The sequence below is a fragment of the Neofelis nebulosa genome, chromosome 5 (genome assembly GCF_028018385.1).
Source record: "Neofelis nebulosa isolate mNeoNeb1 chromosome 5, mNeoNeb1.pri, whole genome shotgun sequence".
In the NCBI taxonomy this organism is placed as follows: domain Eukaryota; kingdom Metazoa; phylum Chordata; class Mammalia; order Carnivora; family Felidae; genus Neofelis; species Neofelis nebulosa.
In genome coordinates, this window is record NC_080786.1 from 38,277,821 (window position 1) to 38,294,639 (window position 16,819).

Here is a 16,819-nt window from a genome sequence, read left to right on the forward strand (position 1 = left end):
TAAAATCAAAACCAGTTAGAATGGACTGCTCAGGGACTGCAAAATTAAAATAGAAATCATAAAATAAATATGTATCTCAAATTATCAAGTATAACTTATTTTAAAAGTAAATAATATGGTTAATGTTTGGTATCTAGTCATCTAGATTCTTTCTCTATATATAGAAAACATAAACAAGACCAACTTTACAATAGTTGCCTGCCTCTTTGTACTGTATTGCTCTGGAAGGATAGGAGAATTTTTCCTCTTTGTATCCTTACCATGGTAGTCCCTTAGTTTTTCATTTTCTTCTTATCTGACATAGATTCTAACAGTATAATTTTCAGAATCAACTATGATATTGAGTACTAATATGTGATAATATTTAAAATTTACACATTTATTCCTGGGATTATGTACTAATCAGATAAGGTCTTTACCTACTACCTTGTTTCTTAGTTAACTATGTATGACACAGACTCATGTATTTTCTAGTGTATAGGCTCTGCTGAAAAAAGGGTAAACATTTGGCCTTTTTAACATGAAGTGTTCTGAAATCACTCTGAACTGGAAAGTATGGGGAATCATTGATTATTCATTTGACTTAACACTGCAAGGAAAGTTGTAGAATGTTGTAGATAACATAGAAGTTGTTTTTAAATGATTATGTTGAAGCTCAAACTTTTTATGTGGAAGAAACAGAAGAGTTTTATAGAATTGTCTATTTGATAAAATATTTTATAAAAACGTTTTAGTGATGAACTGTCCTGTTTTGTTAACACTATTTACAGACTAAGACAGTGAAAAATAAAAAAAAGCCAAACTGTAAAATGTAACATTTTTTTCTGTCTTGACATACGATATATTCTGCTTATTTCCAAAGTCAAGAAGAAGAAAGTGAGGATGAAGAAGATACTCAGAGTTCCAAATCAGAAGAACATCATTTGTACTCTAATCCAATCAAAGAAGAAATGACGGAGTCTAAGTTTTCTAAGTACTCTGAAATGAGTGAGGAAAAACGAGCTAAACTTCGTGAAATTGAGGTCAGTATTTCAGTGAAGTTGAAACTATTTCACTGGCCTTCTTTAACTTTTCCACTGACCTAGGCTCCCTCTTGGCATCATTCCTTTGTGCATTTTCTCGGTGCCTAGAAACCTTCATACCAGCTGACTTCCTACAGACCTCTTAGTTCAAGCATTTCTTCTCTCCTGCTATCCTTTTCTTATACTTGTGCATTTGCTTACTTCTCCCTATTTACCTCTCTTGTTATTTTACATGTACTGTGGTGTGTGTTTTATTTTGTTTTAGCTTGCTTGTTTAATGTTTCGAGTCCCTACTAGGTGCTGATTTACATGAGGGGAAAGAACCATGTCTGTTGTCTGTTCATCATCATAAATCCAGTGCCTGGCACATGGGAGATCTTTTGAAGATATTGATTTTAAGAATAGATTACACTGGCATTATAAAATTATTACATTTGAGTGTACATAGTATGTAACGAGGAAAAGTGAGCTATTTTCTGGCACCTTTAGGTTATATCTGCATTTTATTTCAGTGGGGAGAGCAGACATTAAGTGAGACTTAGCAGTAAGAAGGGGGAAAAACTTATAGGAATGAGTCCAAACTGTCTCAACCTGACTTTTCCCTCCCTCAGTCCCCTGTCCTTTTTAATACCTTTTTTTTTTTTTTTTTTTTAACTACCAAAAGGATACCTATCAGACGGAAGGGTATTGTAATGGGAACCTTCCTTATTCCTTGTTGCAAAGTGATGAAACATTCCCAGTAGTAAATGTTAGTGTAGCAGTCAGTCCAGAGTCTCAGAAGTATATCTGAGAGTGTATTTTAATACTTTGTCCATTGATTTAACAGTATTTTGGATGTCTGTTATGTATCAGCACTGTTCCTCTTACTAATTTATAATTCCCACCATAGCAATTACCTTATTTCCAGTTCTCTAATCACTGTTGGGCTGGTACAAGTTTTTGCCCAACTCTTTCTCAGATATCATTAAGCCAAAGTAACTGTTAACAGGGAAAGTATTTCATTTTAACCTTACACAGAATCAGTATACTGTCTGTAATAAGTGAAGAGGAGGGATTTTCAGAGTTAACGTGTTGGATATATTTTTTTATATACAATCCTTACCAATTAAAATAAATTATTTCTTTTACTCAGGGGATGGTGGGGAGCTCAAGCAGGGGAGAGACAGAGGAAGGGAGAGAATCCCAAGCAGGCACTGCACTGTCATTGTGGAGCCCAGTGTGGGGCTTGAACTCATGAACTGTGAGCCGAAATGAAGAGCTGGATGTTTAACCAATTGAGTCAGCTAGGGCACCCTTGTTGACAAATTTTTTAGGGGACTATATCAGTGACCTCACTCCACCTGTGGATTTTTTTTTTCCAAGTTGCACATGCCCCTTCTTAACTCTCAGAACTCCTCCCAAGCTTACTGAACTCTGCCTTTCTGGAGTTAAATAAAAATATATTTTCTTGATAATGAAGTTATACCGTTTAAATGCCAAAACAGACTACTGGATAGTTTTAAGATGTTCTATTTACCCTGATAGAAAAAGGGCAAAAATTGGGGAATTTGTGAGAAATGTTCATGAAGTCAAAAATAGTGAAAATAATACTTTGAGTGGAAGAAAGTTTTTGTAGTTTGTTCCCATTCTATGGGAAAGCCTCATAATATTTATAGTAGTATTTAGTTCATTTAAAGGACCTATCAGTGCTCAGTAAAATAGGTTAAGATGTTTGCATATACAATAATCCTGTCAGGCCAGAGTGTTTTCTTCCCCTCTTTGGATGACATAGGGTGGGCAGGTTTGATGCTGCAACCGGTGGATCCATGTGCTTTCCATTTCCCCCTCCAACAGCCTGAGTCCTCATGTATTTCATCTTACTTGTTCTCCCTTCGTTTAATAAGGTTATATATAGATATCTTTATGTAATAAAACATTTTTATATATGTGTACATACAAATATATGTATTACTGTATAACTGTATTAACATAATTAAAGTGTGGAATATATATTATACATACACACAATGCTGTATTGGATGTTTTATACAAATGGTTTTCTGCTTGTGTATAAATTACAAGAAATGGAAGTGTTTCTGATTTTTTTTATTAGTACATATTCTTACTATCTTAAGTATATTCTTTTTTTTTTTTTTTTAAATTTTTTTTTCAACGTTTTTTATTTATTTTTGGGACAGAGAGAGACAGAGCATGAACGGGGGAGGGGCAGAGAGAGAGGGAGACACAGAATCGAAAACAGGCTCCAGGCTCCGAGCCATCAGCCCAGAGCCTGACGCGGGGCTCGAACTCACGGACCGCGAGATCGTGACCTGGCTGAAGTCGGACGCTTAACCGACTGCGCCACCCAGGCGCCCATTATATTCTGATATGATTTAACCTTTCCTTGATGTCTTGATATTCAGTGATTACATTGTACTATAAATAGAGTGAAACATTCAAATTCTGTAGTTCTGTGTTTGGTCCTACATGAACTGTAAAGAATGCTTTAAAAAAAATGTGTCCTGCTGGCTGTCATATCTTGTTGGAAGTATGCTTGCCTGTATAGCACCCTTGCCTCTCACATTTGGGGAGCCAGATAGCAAATTCATTATCGTTGTGTTGAGATAATAAGTAGGTTCTTAAGGGTCTGAACTATATATAGTTCATGGTTTTTGAGTCCTCTCATGTGGCTGTGCAGAGAGCCTGTGGGCCCATGCCTGATTGCTTGAATCCTGCATGGTTGGGCTTGTCTGCCAAATGGTCTTCAGATAAAGGGGGAGCTTTATGTTGATGTTATATTTTGACTGAGTCCCAATCAGATATTGCTTTGCTGTGTTTATATTTTTCCTTTTTACACATTTATTTCAAAGGAAAAAGGAATTTTTTAAAGGACCAAAGCACTGCTTGAAAGCTATAATGATGAAAAGATTTATTTTTAAAATGTCTTATTTCACAGCTCAAAGTTATGAAGTTTCAGGATGAATTGGAATCTGGAAAAAGACCTAAAAAACCAGGCCAGAGCTTTCAGGAGCAAGTAGAACACTACAGAGATAAACTTCTTCAACGAGTAAGGAATAAGTGTACTCAATAATGCGTATTTTCCGAAGTAATTTGTTTGACTACCTAGAATTTTGGTATATTAGTACACTAAAGGAAAAGTATATCTCAAATTATATCCTTTGATGTGCAAATGCTGAATACTGGTAGACCGGAACATTAGAAATTTGATGTTTTGCAATAATTTCAACTTGGGAAAGGGTCTGAAAGCAATAGCGCACCATTTTATTCTGGATATACTACCTGTGGACTAGAAATTCCATGCTTTCAAAGCTGGAAGACCTTATATGAAGTGCCAACATTTGTGACAGTAAAACACCAACAACCCCCTGAGAAGTGGCACAGGGATAAAGATGGACTTAGAATTTGGGACGTTCATTTAGGACTCCTTTTCCATTGTTTACAAAGAAGGACACCAAGGGGTAACATACTTCATTGGTGAACTCGAGTACATAAAAAATTTGTGGCGATATACAGAGAATTTAGAACAAGAAAGCCCATTTGTTAATTGTTGAAAGAACCCAGGAATTTTATTGGGACTGCTATTAAGTTTTACCTTGATTGTCATTGTAGAAAAGACTATATAGAGAGAAAGAAAAGAAAAGGCTAGACTAGAACACTAGAACTTAGACTCACTAAAGCTATTAATGGTGTAGAACCAGTGAGAGGAGCAGCACTATGGTAAAGTAGCTTCGGTGCCACACAGACCTGTGCACTCCTGGGGCCGCCTTTTGCTGTGTGCTCCCAGGCAAGTCCCGGAGGCCTGCTTTTCTCTGTGAAACTAGGTTGATAGTCCCAATTTTGCAGGACTGTGAGATAATCGCTACTTTTTAAATTGGATTTTAATTACTTTTTTATTGGATTAAATTGTTCAAAATATTTTAAGTATTTCAATCAGGAAAATATATCCTACAGATTACCAGATGAAGACAGTGTCCTTGGAATCGCTATCTATCTATCTATCTATTTATTCATTTTCTAATTTTTTTAAATCTTTATTTATTTTTGAGAGAGAGACAGAGAGAGAGAGAGACAGAGTGCAGGTAGGGGAGGAACAGAGAGAGAGAGAGACACACACACACACACACACACAGAATCCAAAGCAGGCTCCAGGTCTGAGCTGTCAACACAGAGCCTGATGTGGGGCTCGAACCCATGAACTGTGAGTTCATGATCTGAGCTGAAGGTGGATGCTTTACCAACTGAGCCACCCAGGCGCCCCCTCAGCATCACTTTTTAAATCTGTACTCTAGTTGTATTTCGAAAAAAGAAAAATGAGATTTTTTTTTTTTTAACATTTTTTATTTATTTTTGAGACAGAGAGAGACAGAGCATGAACGGGGGAGGGGCAGAGACAGAGGGAGGCACAGAATCGGAAACAGGCTCCAGGCTCTGAGCCATCAGCCCAGAGCCTGATGCGGGGCTCGAACTCACGGACCACGAGATCGTGACCTGAGCCGAAGTCGGACGCTTAACCGACTGAGCCACCCAGGCGCCCCGAAAAATGAGATTTTTAAAAAGATGTATCTGTACCCCGAGTCCCTTTGGAGTTGGTGGCAGGGATTTGATCTGCATTTAAGACTATACTTTGAGATACTCACTGGTCCTGATGGTAGTAATACCTGTATTACATTTTACTCTCTGCATTCTATGATTGTAATTGGAGAGAAGGATGTGTTTCTTGAAGGTATATACTGAGGGTCAGCAGACTCATCACCTCATCATAAATCAGCTTGTTGGAACACATCCATGCCCCTTCAAGCTTTTGGACTATCATGACAGAGTTGAATACTTGGGACAGAGATCCTGTGTGGCCCATAGAGCAGAAAATACTCACTCTATGACTCTTTACAGAAAATGTTTGCAACATCTGGTGTAGGCATTTTATCAGTTACCAGGTAGCTTTCTTGATGCATACAAATCGTAGAGAGATTCAATTCCTGGTAATGAAGACCTAAGTTGGCTTTGTGGGTTCATTGTTTGTAGCCACTCCCTTAATTATTTTATCAACAGAAGTCATAATTTCAAGTGAGAAGTGGCAGTAGTAGCAGTGGGGATAAGCAGATAGGTCATCTTTCTGGTTTATATAAAGTCATATAGTCATTTTGTACTTGTAGAAGTTAGGGTTTAAAATTTCCAATACAAATGGTACTTGTTACTAATTAAGATTTTCTGATGGATGATTATTGTGAATAGCTGTATTTCCTTTTAAGCCTTTTGCTTGGAAAGAGCTCTCCTTTGATTAAATCAACTTGCTGTAGGAATGCTGCTGACTATTGTAGTCTAAGATAGAAAGGCCAGTCTCTTACCTTTTTCCTTGTTTTTTTTTTTTTTAAGTGGAGGGACAGAGGGAGTAGTTAAGAGCACTGGCTGTAGAGCTTAGACTCAGATCCTGACTTCTCCATCCATTATGACTATGAGCATGGTACTTAACCTTTCTGAGGTGTCATTTTTCATCTCTAGAATGAGGGTAATAGCAAATTTCTATTTTCTGTTTTGAAGTGTTACATGAAATGGTATATGGCAAGTTGTTTAGTAATTGGTCTTTTGAAGGGATTCAACCGTTTAGCTGCTGTCACTGGTATTAGTATTTTCACTCAGTGTAAGAAGAAATGACTACTTTTCCTGGAAGAGTAGGTATTTTTTAAAAAATGGCATTGTACCTTCAGTAGTGATTTTAAAAAGTGGTTAAAATATTGTTGCATAAATGAGATTAACCCAGATTGGTATTTTTTAATGACTAACTGTTCTTTCTTTAAAAAAAATAAAACAGGAGAAAGAGAAAGAATTAGAAAGAGAACGAGAAAGAGATAAAAAGGATAAAGAAAAATTAGAGTCTCGATCCAAAGACAAGAAGGAGAAAGATGAATGTACTCCAACTAGGAAAGAAAGGTATAACATTTCTCACTCAGTTCCTATGCTGGTTTCAAGTTTTGAAATGATGTTTCATTTTGTAATGTTTTCATCACTGATGCCAACAAACTAGAAAAGTATTTTTTCATGATAAATGTGTTTGGCTCCTGCCTGCAGGAGGCGGAATTAGCTGAGAAATGGGGCAGTTAGCTGGCACTTGGCTTAGCTAACTGGGACATCATCCCTCTGCGTGGGTCGTATGGTACCTTAGCCTTAGTTAAGTGCAAGAATTCAGTTACCGTATTAGGTATCAGGCCCAAGGCTTAAATAACTAAACAGCTTGCTATATCTTGCTTGTTGTCTCTGGCAGCAGTTGAGGCTGCTGCCTTTGAAAACTTGAATCTCCCAATCCTATCTAAAAGGAGTTTGTGTACATGGACCATAGGGACTTGCTCCTCATTTTAAGTCTTCATTCTAATCAAAATCACTTCTTTTTTAGTTTTTATTTTACTTTCAGTTCCTAAATGTCTCATTTAATAGAGAAAATTGCTTTAGTAACAGAACTGAGATTTTCCTAATAAAAACCAAGTGAATGCAAATTAAAAAAATTCTGGCTTAGTTACTCTACAGATAGTTACAAATAACATAGGTATACTAATTGGTTAAATGCTAAATTTATCATTTGTCTTGTATTTATTTTTTTGATACATTTTTTGATTCATAGAAAAGTTGCAAGGATAGTATAAAGAATTCCCAGATATCCTTCACGCACACTCTCCAAATGTTGAAATATTTCTACTTTTGCTTTATTTTTTTTCCCCTTCCTTTCCCTTCCTCCCAACCATTTAAGAGTAACTTGCCGGGGTTCCTGGATGGCTCAGTCGGTTGAACATCCAACTTCAGCTCAGGTCATGATCTTGTGGCTTGTGAGTTCGAGCCCCACATCCGTCTCTGTGCTGACAGCTCAGAGCCTGGAGCCTGCTTTGGATTCTGTGTCTCCCTCTCTCTGCCCCTTCCCCAGCTCATGCTCTCTCTCTCTCTCTCAAAAATAAATTAACATTTAAAAAAAAAAAAAGAGTAACTTGCCAACATGATGCCCCATTTTCTTTTCTTTCTTTTTTTTTTTTTCCAACGTTTTTTTATTTATTTTTTTTGGGACAGAGAGAGACAGAGCATGAACGGGGGAGGGGCAGAGAGAGAGGGAGACACAGAATCGGAAACAGGCTCCAGGCTCCGAGCCATCAGCCCAGAGCCTGACGCGGGGCTCGAACCCACGGACCGCGAGATCGTAACCTGGCTGAAGTCGGACGCTCAACCGACTGCGCCACCCAGGCACCCCCCCATTTTCTTACATAACCACAATAAGTTTCAAGATTGGAGAACTAACATTAAAAAAAAAAACAAAAAACACTATTGGGCACCTGGTGGCTCATTTGGTTAAGTGTCTGATTCTTAGTTTTGACTCAGGTAATGATCTCATGGTTTGTGGGTTCAAGCCCTGCTCAAAATAAACTTTAAAAATGAGTGAATGAATAAATAAGTAAAGTGTTTAAAAAACACCTCATCAGAGACCTTAATGAAATTTTATCCATTGTTCCAGTGTCTCATAGAAAAAGAAAATTGAACTTAGTTGAGTTCAGTATTTGTTTTGATCAACCTATATTTAATTAATTAATTAATAATTTTATTTAAATCTACTCTAATTAACATATAGTGCAATAATGGTTTCAGGAGCAGAATTTAGTGATTCATCCCTTATATCTAACACCCAGGGTTCATCCCAACAAGTGCCCTCCTTAATGCTCATCACCCATTTTAGCCCATCCGCCCCCACCTCCCCTCTAGCAACCCTCAGTTCTCTGTATTTAAGAGTCTCTTATGATTTGCCTCCCTCTCTGTTTTTATCTTGTTTTTCCTTCCTTTCCCCCATGTTCATCTGTTTTGTTTCTTAAATTCCACATGAGTGAAATCACATGACATTTATCTTTCTCTGACTGACTTATTTTGCTTAGCATAATACACCCTAGTTCCATCCATGTTGATGAACCTATCTTTAAGATATTCTTTATAAAGGGCTTTGAATGTTGTTGGAAAATAACATTAATAAGGTTAAGTGAAAATAAAGTTAGTATAAACTGATAGGAATAAATCGCTAATTCAGTAGAAGGAAAATGAATACTTGATCCTTTGCTCACTTATGTAATGTTTTGGGGGCTTTGTTCCATAGGAAGAGGCGACACAGCACATCCCCTAGCCCATCTCGAAGTAGCAGTGGTAGACGAGTGAAATCCCCTTCACCCAAATCGGAGCGATCAGAGCGTTCAGAAAGATCTCATAAAGAGAGCTCACGGTCCAGGTCATCTCACAAAGATTCTCCTAGAGATGTTAGCAAAAAGGCCAAAAGGTAAATGCAGTTATTTTTTTGGTAATATTTCAAATGCCAGTTTCCTTGTCATTTTACCAGCTTTTGAAAATAATTTGGCTGGCAGCCATTTTTTTAAAGGGTGTTAGAGAACCAGAGAAGTATACTTTCATTTTAGATTATTCCTTCCCACCTCCCCACCCCAGTCTCATAATGACTTAAAGCATAAGAAGGCTTCCAACAAGTAAAGACCAGCCAAGAATTTTAAACATTACATCCAGTGTTCTCTGTGGACTAGGGATAGTAGCTGCTTTACTTTTCATTTTGTTCTTCAGTTTCTATAGAATATTCTTTGATTTTGTCAAGGCTGAAAGAAAAATACATTACCCCCTTCCTCCTGCCCCTGCATCTTATTAGCAAGTTCTTGGGTAGAGACTTGTGGAATTAAATACCATTCTTCAGTGTGTAGTTTTAGTGTGTTACATACTTCTTTTCCTTGTAGTTCTAGAAAAATGGTTAAGAAATGTTTTATTCATCTGGTGTTACATAGTGGAATTTTCCTGTGAACTAGAACTGCTTTATGTCCTAAAACTTTACTATTGTAACCATTTTTAGTAAATTCTTTATAAAAGAGATATGTTTCTCCTTTTCTAAGTGGTACTTGGATATATCTATAGATATATATATAAAGTATCTTTATTAGTTTTGGTAATCTTCATGAACTGCGCGTACAGAATTATGGTGTCTTAAATGATTTCCTTAACAATATGCAGTAGTTGGTGCTTTTCCTTCAAGAAGATAGGCTGCAGAGCTGCTGTGCTTTAAAAATCGTGTGAATGATTTTAGATGCCATTTTGAACTTTATCTTGTAGATTTAGAGGTTCAGACTTTGGGGGTATATTAGTAACCTGGGGAGCTTGTTAAAAATGCAAATTCCCAGTCCTTACCTCTTGGGATTTTGATTAAATAGAACAGTGGTGGGGCTCAAGATTTTGTCTTCGTAAGCAAGCGCACCACTGATAATCATGGGTGCTGCACACCAGAGGTGCAAACTTGTGTGTATGTGTGTTTCTGTAAAGTAGGCAAAGTGTAAATTTGGGAAGTTTACAACCTGTTTTATTTCTGACTTTGTGCTCTGTTAAAGATCATTTTAGGTAATTGAAGGATGGTCCATTTTGATCACATGAGTACTTTGATAAATTGTTTTCATTTGTTTCCACAGATCACCATCTGGTTCCAGGACACCTAAAAGGTCTAGGCGATCACGGTCTAGATCCCCTAAAAAGTCAGGGAAGAAATCCAGATCTCAGTCCCGATCTCCACACAGGTCTCATAAAAAGTCAAAGAAAAACAAACACTGACATAAATCTTTAAGATGCTGTCACTTATTGGAAATGCAATTTTGTTTTGTGCCTGAATGGTCTGTTTTTTTTAAAAAAAAAAAACAAAAAATCAAATGAAAGAGCATTCCTGGATTTTTTGTTTATTTGTTTGTGAATGCATGTGTAAACTCATGAGTAACTACATCTGTAGACCTGTCATTGTTTTATATTGTATAAATTACTTTCATTGTGGCTGTTTCTCAAGATGAAATTTTTATTGTGCTAATGAATTTCATCAGAAATGTGTATAATGGATCTGCTGGCAGTAGTAGTATTTTGTTTTAGGATGTTGTGACTTAGCAAAAATAATACAGATGTCTTCCCCCCTTTTGTAGCTTTGACAATTTGAATTAGATTTCAAATAAAATCTGAACAGAAAACTATAATGTTGTTTTTTTGCCCCATTGGTGACATCAAGTCCCTTAAAGTCCTACTGAGTTTAGCACTTCTGTTGTGTTTCTTATACTTAATGCACTTTATAAGCTCCATTGTTCAAGTAGCTAAAGTTTTATATTTACTAAGATGACTATGAAAATTAAGGGACCTGAGACTCCTATTTGGTAGGCTTGCCAACCAACTTCGATGAGGTTATCTTGGATAATACTAGTACCCAGAGATCAAAAGACTAGGTAAAGGTGGCATGGTCTTTTTTGTTAATGGAATGCCTGGCTACAATATTTTTTCTTTTTTCAAAGAAGCAATACGATTTCAGTATACTCAGCCTATGTCCTGAGCAACTACTTATTTTTAGGGGAAAATTAAATCTCCATCTTCTGACTCATCTTCTATCATGAAAGAAGTTTATTTATAAAAGAAATTTTCTAACAAGAGTTGGCCATAGAAGTTTTTTGTATGATAAATGCCCTTTTATATAGCCCTCTGTAGATTACCTTTCAAACGCTTGTATTCATGTATTTCTACAAAGTTCTGTTTAAAGCACCTTAGTTTTTTGTTGTTTTTTTAAGAATTGAATTTTAGGTTTAGCTTTAGGTAAAACTTAAAAGTAAAATAGTTTTCAGGAAACTTAACATCCAATAGTTTGTAAATTCATTGTGCAAAGTTGATTTAAGCAATTTGCAGAGTTAAAATCTATATACAATGGGAATAATTGCTGCAGTATGAGGAAGAAATAAGGAAACTTGTGTAATGTTGATCATAATATTGCTATAAATATGTAATAAAGGGTTATGTAGACTTGAACTGACACTACTACAATTTGTGAATTTTTCAGTTTTTTATTTAGACACTTTATGCAGTGGTTTGATATTTTCCCCCCTTCATAGAGTAGAAAACTGTTCTAATAATGGATTGTTTTGAGTTAGATTTTAAAACTGTATTTTCCAGTTGTTTTACTTACTGTTGCCTAGTTATAAAATAAGCTATACCAATGGTTTGAGGAGTAGGTATATTAGCTGAGCAGTGAGGTATGCTGTTTCCAAACTGGGCAACCTTAAAATACAGCTTTAGAAAAGAGCCAATCACATTGTTTTACTTAATGGTTCTTGTCAACATGCAATATTGCTTGAAAGTTACTCCCTTACTGTTCACTTCACTCTTTTGTTTGTCCATAATGTTAGGGAATGTTAATTCCTAAATGTTGCTCAGAATAATTAAACATGAACATTTGGTGCTGGTTTTTAAAAACCTACAAATATAGCCATTTTAAAAGCAACACATTTTTTCTCCTCTGTTCATTGCCTGGGAGAAGGGAAATTTATATATTGCTTTTTTCTGCAAATATAACAATAATGTTGAGTTGCTAGTGATTTGGGCATTCCATTATTAGTTGGTATCTAGTATAGTTTTATAAGTAATTGGTCAGGTTATGATTTTCCCAGCCAAGTTACAAGGAGTGCTTATTTTTTTCTCTTTAAAAAAAAAATACCCTGGGGAAGGAGGAGTGAGTAGAAATAGTTACGTCAGTTTTGGGTGCTTATTTGTAGTAGTTTTCCTACTGCAATGGAAGTTTGCAGTCCCTTTAATTTGGATCCAGATACAGCAAATATTCTTTTGGGTGTGTTGGGGGAGGGGATTGCTTAGGCTTGATAGAATATGTATTCTGTAAGTTAGCTAAATGTGTGTATTGGATTGGATTGGATTTTTTTTCCTGGAATTGCAAATGGTATTGTTACATAGGTTATTTCCAATTTTACTTAATGAGAAAATATCTAGAGTAAGCCTGTTTAATTCTTCATGGATTCTATGAAAGTTTAATAGGATCATAAATTGGTAAATTCTTAGTGGGGGAGATAGTTTACCATTTTTTAAATAGCATATTATTCATCTGTTTCCTATCTAAAGAACACTCTTCATTAGACAGCAAAATTTCCACAGGTTAACTAAAATGTTTGTAGGGTGGCTTTCTATACAAGTTACAGGAAATACACTGTTCCCGCTCTGTAATAGATGGTTATGATGCTCTGTCATAGCTACAAGTAAGAGTTACCTACTCTTTTTATAAAGAAGATCCTACTCTTCTTATAAAGGCTTATTCTCTTTACCTTCGATCCTAATAACATTTATACACGGGGATTTCTTACCAGTTTAATACCATTTAATCTCCTTCTCCTACCCTGAGAGAAAACACACAAATAAATGGTGGTCTGTTTCTTACCAAAGAGAGACCTATGATTGAAAAGTATCATGTTTGTGAATCTTTTCTTTGACATTGTATTTCCTTATTACCATTAGCAAGCATATGGGCATTTCTAAACTGTAAATGTTGAGAAGTTAGAGATTAAAGACTAAAACAACAAAAAGCTCTTTTATGATGCTTAGAATGTTTTTGGCTTTTCTGCTAAAGTTTGCAGAGATTACGCTGACCTAATTTTTCTTTGTTACAGACCATTCGTGAGCTAACCCTGAGATTTTTATCCCAATTAAAGAATCTTAGAAGAAATACTTGCTTATGACTTCTGTATTTTATCCCCAAAATTTAATATTCTTGAAAATATTTTTAAGAAGTTCCAATCGATTTAAGTATATTAGACATGTTCTCTACACATTTGCCTTCATGATCATATAGATTATGAAAAGTTTTATGGCCATAATAGTCTATCATTATGATTCTTAAAAAAATGAGAGCAAATAAATCGCTGTATTGCCAAAGTGACCTCGGCTATTCTGATGACCACATCAGTGTGATTTCTTCAACAGAGAAGGTTGTTTTAAAAATAAATAGTAATGCTATTCTAAGAGTGTACATTTACAAAATAAGAGCTTTTTTTCTTTGTTGTTTTCCTCTTTCACTTTAATGGAAAAACTAATTACAGGAAATTCAGCACAGATACTAATGACACTAGTACAAGTTTAAAAGAACACGTGACTAAAAACTCACAAAGTGCTTGATTTCTTCATATTTCACATGTAGATTTTAGGCAAATTTTAGGGGGTATTTCATTTCTTGTCATTTTGCTTTTTTTCTTTATTTTTGTTGTGAACTTCCCAGGACTCAGAAAATACACAGATACAAATCCCAGGGGAAGTGTTGTGATGCTAGACTAAAAGGTGGGAATGTGCTGCTGTTCAGAGTGAGCCATGTTCCATTGTTGAAAATTCAACGCCTCAGTGTTTATTCAGTACCACCTCATGGAGCTTCAGTGTAAATGGGTTATGTGTATAACTGATTATTTATATAGTTTTGTAGATCTATAGATAAAATGCCCTCATTCATTTTCACATGTAATTGTGCTTGGAATATTTGTTTTCTCCTTTTACTTCAACAGGCTCTTGTACGTTACATCTCTGCTGATTTGAAATATCAGGAAAGACAATTTTTCAGGAATGAGAATAATCTAGTTGAAATCAGCTCAGCTGAAATATTTTATAGCAAGACCTTTTCTTTTGGGTGAACTGATTCCATAATTTAGTTACTCTTGATGTAAGGATTAAGTTTATTGTGGAGCTGCTTTCCAGACTGTCACTTTATAGTTTTTCTACATAAAGATTATATAGTTGCAAAGGTTGTGGAATTTCCCTTTGTTGTTGTTTTTTGACTTTTAATTACTTTAATAAAAAAACATTGTTTTCATAGCAAACTTTAGCCTGTTCATGTAATTTTCTCCATGTAGTTTTTCTAATGCAAGCTCAGTAAACCATAGCTGGTTTTCAGCAGCTTTCTTTCAAGTGAAATAAGTGATGTGTCACATTTATCAGTTGTAGCTAAAATGTTACATCTTACATGTTTAAACTATAATAAAATATTTTTATGATAGATGATTCTCTTGATTAGGAAATTTTATTGTTCCCCTTCTTTGAAGAGTTATTTTGTTCATTTTATTTCACGGCGGGGGGGAAAGGTTTCAAACATACAAAATTGTAGAATGAACATCCCAAGTATCACCTTGTTAGTATGTATCTCTGACTGAATGTTTTGTTTTTAAAACAACGTAGTCACAATATCATTATTACACTAAAAATAATCCATTGGTTTCTTTTAAGACTTAATGTTTTAATTGTGGTAAAATACTCATAACAAAATTTACCATCTTAACTATTTTTAGGTGTATAATCCAGTCGTGTTCAGTGTATTCACATTGTGCAAGCAGTCTCCATAACTTCATTTTACAAAATTGAAAATCGAACAATTAACTCATGTCCTCCCCATCCCCTATTTTCTTTTTATTTCTGGGAGTATCACTAACTACTCCAGATACCTCAAATAAGTGGAATCATACAGTATTTGTCTTTCTGTGACTGGCATAATTCACTTAGTATAATGTCCTCAAGGTTCATCCATGTGGTAGCTTGTGCATTGGTTCTTTTTTTAAAACCTACTTTTTCTTTAAAGTTTCTCTGTTTCCTTACAGAATTTGAAAAGGATTTTCCCCAAATGGCACATTAGCATTTTCTATTTTGAGTAAAAACTTCAAAAGAAAACAAGTAATACCAAGTATATATGCCAGCTATTTCCATATCACTTTCTTTACCATTTTTACCACTTTTTGTGCTGTGTTCTCTTTAATGGTTATGTATAATTTCACATCAACATTTCATAGCATGGGGTACAAAGTATGCTTTCAAAGCAAGCCATGTGATTTTGAAATTGTAGTGTATTAATAGTAATTACCACACTCAAATGCTTTTTTTTTTTTTTTTTCTTCCTGCTGAAAAGGAAACTAAAACTTTGGCATGTAGTAAACGCAGTTTTTGGATTGGATATTCATTTGCCACAAAGGAAAGAAGAAAAACTCTATTCTCATTTCTTTTATTTGGCGCTAAGAAAATGCAGAGCTTCAAACTGTTTACAGTAAGGAACTTGCTTTTTGATTTTTAAATGAGATGTGGCAAGGCCTAGTGTGGAAGGGGAGGAAGAGCCTGGGCTGTGGAGTCCTATTTGGACTGGAATTCCCAGCTATTCACCATTACTAGCTGTGTGATATTTCGGAATCTAATTTTCTCACAAAATGGGTACTGACCTTGGGTGTTTATTGTAAACATGAAATCACATGTAAATCACTGACACATAGTTATACAGTGGTATTTAAAATTAATAGCCGTATTTGAAAACTAATGATGGGAACATCTTTTAACTAAAAATAGAGTTATACTCTAATTCCATAGCACTGTAATACGTTTTATAAACTTACATTGGGGATATACATTGTTTTATTGCACACTGAATATACGTATATATTCTGTCCCAGTCTTACAGGTGGCATTTAATTCTTAATATTTTTATTTTTATTTTTATTTTATTTTTTTCTGTTACAGCAGCTTTTTTTTTTTAGTTTAATTTAACTTTTTAAATTTACATCCAAGTTAGTTAGCTAGCACATGGTGCACAATGATTTCAGTAGATTTCTTAATGCCCCTTACCCATTAAGCCAATTCCCCCTTCTACAACCCCTCCAGTAACCCTCTGTTTGTTCTCCATGTTTAAGAGTCTCTTATGTTTTGTCCGCCTCCCTGTTTTTATATTATTTTTGCTTCCCTGTCCTTATGCTCACCTGTTCTGTGTCTTAAAGTCCTCATATGAGCGAAGTCATAGGATATTTGTCTTTATCTGACTAATTTTGCATAGCATAATACCCTCTAGTTCCATCCACGTAGTTGCAAATGGTAAGATTTCATTCTTTTTGATTGCCGAGTACTACTCCATTAGGTATATATACCACATCTCTTTATCCATTCATCCATCAATGGACATTTGGGCTCTTTGCATA

At 35.3% G+C, this 16,819-nt stretch overlaps 1 protein-coding gene across 3 annotated transcripts in view; it reads left to right on the top strand.

The window, feature by feature from the left end:
- U2SURP (U2 snRNP associated SURP domain containing) overlaps positions 1-14,692 on the top strand; it is a 55,370-nt gene extending 40,678 nt beyond the window's left edge. For all 3 annotated transcript variants that reach the window (XM_058730119.1, XM_058730118.1, XM_058730120.1), the window contains 5 exons: positions 863-1,022; positions 3,958-4,068; positions 6,832-6,950; positions 9,139-9,315; positions 10,496-14,692. In XM_058730119.1, the coding sequence (XP_058586102.1) occupies positions 863-1,022; positions 3,958-4,068; positions 6,832-6,950; positions 9,139-9,315; positions 10,496-10,634 (706 nt within the window). In that variant the 3' untranslated portion in view covers positions 10,635-14,692. The remainder of the gene's footprint in view (positions 1-862; positions 1,023-3,957; positions 4,069-6,831; positions 6,951-9,138; positions 9,316-10,495) is intronic.
- The last annotated feature ends 2,127 nt before the right edge of the window (positions 14,693-16,819 follow it).